The sequence below is a fragment of the Ictalurus furcatus genome, chromosome 27 (genome assembly GCF_023375685.1).
Source record: "Ictalurus furcatus strain D&B chromosome 27, Billie_1.0, whole genome shotgun sequence".
In the NCBI taxonomy this organism is placed as follows: domain Eukaryota; kingdom Metazoa; phylum Chordata; class Actinopteri; order Siluriformes; family Ictaluridae; genus Ictalurus; species Ictalurus furcatus.
The window spans coordinates 9,913,348-9,919,463 of record NC_071281.1 but is presented as its reverse complement, the minus strand read 5'-3'; the positions used below and the strand labels follow the sequence as shown (position 1 = coordinate 9,919,463).

Below are 6,116 nucleotides of genomic sequence, written 5' to 3'. Positions count from 1 at the left end.
TAGAACTGATCCTTGATCAGTGCAGGCTGAGTAGTTAATGATAGAGAAATACACTGCTGGTAGAAAAATACATTATGTGGTCATTTTGATGTGCAATTGCTATATATTTTTCACTAAAATGGCATATTTTTGCATTAAATGAAACCACCACCTTTTGTATTCATATTGAACATAATATTAAAAAAAAAAAAAAATCACAAAAAAGTTACATCTTTCCTATTTCTTAAAAATTACTGAATCTAGAAAGGTAGTTCATAAAAGCAAGGTATGATTAAATAGTTGATAATATAAATATCTACAAGACAATAATCACATTATCCATTTTTTTTACTTCAGAAAGTGCTTCAGGGTTCAGAAGCTCCACTAAAATGGCGATGATGATAATAATAATAATAATAATAATAATAATAATAATAATAATAATAATGAGAAAAGAGCTTGACAGAAATATTTACCTGATATAACTGAAAACACATAACCATTACTGTGACTAATGATAAGAAACTTATGCTGGATCAATCTAAGCAGCTTTGTCTTTTTATAAATTGGAAATTAAAAATAATTTTCAGGGAACAATTTGGTTTTTGTATTAGTACTAGTGTGCCTTGATATTTTTGTGAAGTTAGTAAGGTAAATATTGTTTCATGAATAATGCAAAATTTATTAGTGCATTAGTAATTAATATTAATTAATGTATTAGTAAAAGTAGGGGGTTACTGGCCTAAATGTCTGATCTTTCTGCAGCTAAAATTAGTTTAATCAGATGGGATTTAATTGGGAAAACACCGTGTCCATATGCTCTTGTTGTAATAATTTGTCACTGAAATTATGAACTAGGTACTTGTACATAATTAATATTTCTCCTATTGACCTAAGCTATTCAAATCAATCTGAGGCAGAATCTCAATTATATCTGGACAATGTGTAAGGTTAAATTGTCAATCAGATTTGTCCTTCCATCTCTTCTCATTCAAGTTCTTAGAAAAGTCCAAACATACAGTTAGATAGAAGGCTGTTGTACCTCTTATTTCACATTCAACAGGCACTAAGTCTCAAAGATCCTTTACCTAGATCTATAGCAGTATACACCGTGTCTGTGGTATGGCAAAGGGAAGCCAAAGCTACGGACCCCTGACTTCAGAGGGCCACAGTTTGGGCGAGGGTTGCTGATTGGGTAACGAAGGCTTCCATCTGCTAGCCATCCTGCATCACATTGGTCCAGCTCTGAAAACTTCCATGCTGCAAACAACTGACCAACTTTGGCAATCTGGGCACCATCGTCAATACAGGCCTGGACTGCCATGGTAAAGTTGAACTTCTGAGGATGCTGCAAGAAGTACACTTGTCCTGGAGGAGAATAGAACAATACACCAAATCAAGTTCATTACGGCCATCAGAAGTGCATAAATATAGTACAGAACCATTTAGCATTTAATGTAATTATATAGTGAGAAACAACTTACTACTTTTACTTAAGTTGTCAGAATTTGTTATCACAGAATAAAAATAGCTTTGGCTCCACGGCTATCTGCAACACTTATCTGTAAGCTAACTATCTAACTAAATACAGCACTATACTAATCTCCCCAGATAAATTGTTAACTTATCTAATGATAACCTCCTCAACAACAGCTACTCAAATCTGCCTGGCCACATTTTCTAACAAGCTAGCTAAAGTCAGACTAAGTGTCATGTAATTTAAACCAAGCACTAAATAACATTAGTACACAATATATATTGATATAATATCATGCAACCATGCTTTCTATCATGGAAGCTAGCATTAGACTAACTAGTATATAATTAACCTTGAGCCAGGTGGCATACTGAGTGCAGGTATATTTTTCTATTTTCACATAGAAGCAAAGATATACTGTTGTTATGGAACATCAAGAATCAATTATGAAGTATTAGGAATAATAGAATGATCTCTACTGAGAGAGACCATTATTGCTTTTGGGTGTCAGAATTTCTTATCTAACTGTTGAGTGTGGTTGAAGTCAGAATTTGTTAACAGAGTGAAAATAGCACTGGCCCCTTGGCTATCTGCAATATTAAACAAGGAAAAAAGGAAGTGTCTGTGCGCAACAGTAACCAGCAACCTCAACACAGTGCTAAGCTAATATTGTCAGTTAAATAGGTAGCTTAGATAATATTATCTCTTCAGGGGAAGACTTTAGTAGCTAGACAAGCTTGCTAACAACCTAGGTTAAAGGTAAGTGTCATGTAATTAAAACCAAGAGTTAGCAAGCTAGCTAACTTTACACTATAGATTATATTTTATCTACCAGTAGCCAGGATATCTAGAAAGCTATTTCACACAGTAAAATATTTGACTAATGACAGCTAGGTTTTTTGGTTTAATTATAGTATATGATACCAAACTTTAGCCCAACTGGAAATTAATTTCCAAGTGGAAGTTAGCAGTGATTCTACATTTTATATCATTTATATCATTATTCATGTGTTTATTTTAGACATGGAAGATACTTTGATGTTTGATGTCACATAAATAATTGCGCAATCGCAACTGGAAGAAGACCATACCAACTTTCAATACAAAACTCAACAGTAAAGTATTTCTCATAGTTCTAAAATTTACCTCTAAAGAGGCAAAATTAAGTCTTACCCATAACAGTGGAGGTAAAACAGAAGACATCATAGCGGTTTCTATGTTTATGCCTGGCTCCATAGCTGCGTAACCCAGGAGCCAGATCAAGGCCTCCGCAAGGCTGTCGAGGCTGGACAATGGGGTACTGCACTGTGCCATCTGCCAGCCAGCCAGCATTACACCAGTCCAGCCCTCCCTGCCATGCAGCGAAGAGCTGATCGAATGTGGCGACAGCAGCATCTTGGTCATTACAGGCTTTTTGGGCTTCCTTGAAGGCTAGGTTGTAGCGGCCATGATGAGGCTGGTAGGGAAACACCACTCCTGAAACATATGGACCTAATCTATGATCAGCATGTCGCAGGGTTACACATAGAAGCAAAAGAACTGAAGGACCTTACACAGTGGGAGAAATGTCTTGACTTACTACTACTAGACATGTCAAATATCTCTCTCATATAACTGAAAATCTTCTTAACAGGCCACATAATCTAATGAAGTTTTAAGGTTTGTATTTGTAAGAAAAATGATAAAGCTTGTATTTGAGAAGCTTAACTCCCACCTCTGAACCCTAAATTCACTGTTGCACTCTCATCCTCCAACCCGTCAATAACCTCACAGCGATACTGTCCACTGTCCTGCAGGCTCACATTGGTGATAATGAGTGAAATGTCTCCTTGGACATCCTTCTGAAGATGCACTCGATCTTTAAATGCTCCGAAGCTTCGTTCACGGTGACCAATAGACACAAGCACATTGGACGCTTCGTCCCCGGAGTGTAGTAACAAGGACCATTTGACCCTCACCCTCCGAGGGCTGATTAATGGAGGCTCGTACCAGAACTGGCAGGGCAGGGTGACATTACTGCCCCTCACAGCAAACACAGAGTGTGGCTGAGCTTCAATTCGCAGTTTTATGCCATTGAAATGAACTATACCCAAAGAAAATAATTAGGGATTAGAACAGGACAAAAAGCCCAAAAGATGAAAAATCTAGTTTTGACCAAAATAGATTTTATTCTGACTATAACATACTTTGACAACTAAACTTGCAGTCACAGAGGAATCTCTAAATACAATTTTATATATAGCATATTGTAGAAAATGTCCAAATGTTAACATGCGAAGGGTTTTTACAGGCTACCACACACACACACACACACACACACACACACACACACACACACACACACACATATATATATATATATATATATATATATATATATATATATATATATATATATATATATATATATAAATGTGGAAAAACTTTGGCCTCCTCATTTGAAAACTTGTCCAAAATACTGTATTTTATTACGTAAAATAATCTAAAAGTGACATACAAGCAACTCTATGTCTAAGCAATTGTTTGTTTAAAAAGTAGAAAATATTTTCTTTACGGTCATAAATGTAGTAACTGCTTTGGTAAAATTACCACTATGAGTAAAAATATTGTTTTTCAACAGGCACTCCTGTAAACATACTTTCTCCATTCCCGCTTCCATTCAAGATGTCTTGGTAGAAGAAGCCACTGGAAAAAGTGGAGTCTGCATGGCAAGAGTAGAGTACTTGCAGGGTAAAGACCAGTAGAGTGTGTACTTTTGCCATTTGGAACAGCCCTCTTGGAAATCCTCCCACTATAACAGTGATAGCAAAACTATTTAGGCAATGAAAAAGAACTGGCTTTTCTCAGCAAGGCAACCAAAGACAGACAATAGCAAGCAAAGCAAAGAAAAACATTTCACACTCTTTACTGCCATAGTATCTTACTGGGAAAAGCTGACAACTTTACAGTAACAAGTTGCAAAGTTATGAAGTAATATGACAGACTATGCAACTTATTTGTGCAGTTTTTAGCATACTTGGATAAAAGTATCATAACTCATTAATGAAGCTATCACATGACACTGTAGAATGTCTTAATACTGTTTCTCTATCATACATATCGCAATAAAGCTAATTTCTTAAGGAACTACAATAAAACATTACAGATGTTACAGACACATACCAACAATATTAAACTGTTTTAACGGACTCTACAGGCATCTATAACATGATCCATGTTTACTCACTCTGTGATCTTTAATTGTACTTTCCTGAGTTCCTGTATCTGGCTTTAAGCAGAGATTTACTAATCCTAAGGTGACGCTGAGCCGAGAGGATGGAAAGAAGACATATGAAAGATGAGACATAGGACAAGAGGTCATTTAAAGCTACGTTAGAGGAGGATCCTCTGGCTTTAATATATTCAGATACATCAGACTATAGAGAGAATCTTCACAGCAACAGGAAATTGACTTTGATTACTACATTTAATTAGATTTTATAATATAATAACACTGCGGGTCACAAACATTTCATCCTTACTATATTACAAATTCAAAAACATTAATCCATGGTAAACTAGCAGATTTAATTACAGTATTTACCCAGACACAATGAATTATAATACTACTTGTAAATGTAAAACCCATTAGAAAGTTAGATGAGGAATTGTTTTCTTGTTCCCCCAATCTAAGGATTTTTGGCTCTCATTTCTGCTGACAATTTTTTCCCTCCTTTCTGTTGATGAGTTCCTTGTTATAGTTCATTTATCACTACAGCCTGAACCATAACAGATGAGCTCATCAGGAAACAACTGTCATAGAGTACTGAAAGAAGAGAGACATCTTGCTTGCCACAAAGTGTCCACAAATCTAATAACAGGGTAAGACAGTGCCAAGAAGATAATAAAAGCTTTGCAGAATTGCAGTATCATGTAGCTGGTGTAGGTCAAGTGTTACCATAAAAAAATCTAAATAAAGAAAAAAATCACACAAATAAATTTTTTTTAATTGAATCTTACCTCTTTGTATCTTTTTGTAATTACAAGACTTAAAAACTGCAAGGTCTCAAGACATAAAGAGCTGTGTCTCACCACCAGTATCTAAAAGCACAGACTGCACACACCTGGGCAGATACCAATCTAAAACTCCAGAAAAAAAAAAAAAAGAGGCTTTGTTGATTCGTCAGCTGTCTGTTTCAGAGCTCATCTAGATTCCCCCTGTCTGTCCTCACACACAGAGAGCCATTACATGGGTTTAGAAGGCAGTTTGTATACACTCACAGGATCAGATGAAAGGCTTTGCTCCAGGGTAGGAATGCTGATCGGGTGCAGGGAGCTGAGGAGGAGCCTGTAATTTGTGTAGTAAAGTTTAGACCGCAAAGGCCTCGGCTGTAAATGTTAATATAATCTCTTGCATTTGCTAGTTGTAGCATGACATTGTTTCTACGAGGTGATGCAAACAAAGAAATGGGGTTCTTGGAAGTCTGTAAAAGGCAAGATTCTGTAGCACTCTAATTGGGGATTTAGGAATGCACGAAGATGGAGTAACTCATACTTTATACTATTTAAAGACTGGTTTTTGCCATTTATTGCTTAATTGTGCTTTGAAAGTGCTTTATATAAATCACACAAAGAGAAGAAACAATCCTTAAGCATTTATTAAGAATGGCTGTTAATGAGA

General features: G+C 35.9%; 1 protein-coding gene across 2 annotated transcripts; it reads right to left on the bottom strand.

Moving 5' to 3' along the window:
• Nucleotides 1-443: 443 nt before the first annotated feature.
• Nucleotides 444-5,990, bottom strand: LOC128602821 (hyaluronan and proteoglycan link protein 3-like). 2 transcript variants are annotated; one of them, XM_053616884.1, is made up of 6 exons: nucleotides 5,456-5,990; nucleotides 4,683-4,758; nucleotides 4,095-4,247; nucleotides 3,171-3,539; nucleotides 2,630-2,932; nucleotides 444-1,347 (listed from the first exon to the last, which is right to left on the bottom strand). In XM_053616884.1, coding segments are annotated over exons 2-6 (1,110 nt in total). In that variant the 5' UTR covers nucleotides 4,684-4,758; nucleotides 5,456-5,990; the 3' UTR covers nucleotides 444-1,063. The 2 variants fall into 2 exon arrangements, with proteins under 2 accessions (XP_053472859.1, XP_053472860.1); XM_053616885.1 differs by lacking the exon at nucleotides 4,683-4,758.
• Between the last annotated feature and the right edge of the window lie 126 nt (nucleotides 5,991-6,116).

Bases quoted from the DNA above. Each gene is read 5' to 3' on its own strand.
- LOC128602821 (XM_053616884.1), bottom strand. The intron at 2,933-3,170 runs GTGGGAGTTAAG...CATATGTTTCAG, and splicing joins AGTGAATTTAGGGTTCAGAG to GAGTGGTGTTTCCCTACCAG. The intron at 1,348-2,629 runs GTAAGACTTAAT...ATTCTCCTCCAG, and splicing joins TTTTACCTCCACTGTTATGG to GACAAGTGTACTTCTTGCAG.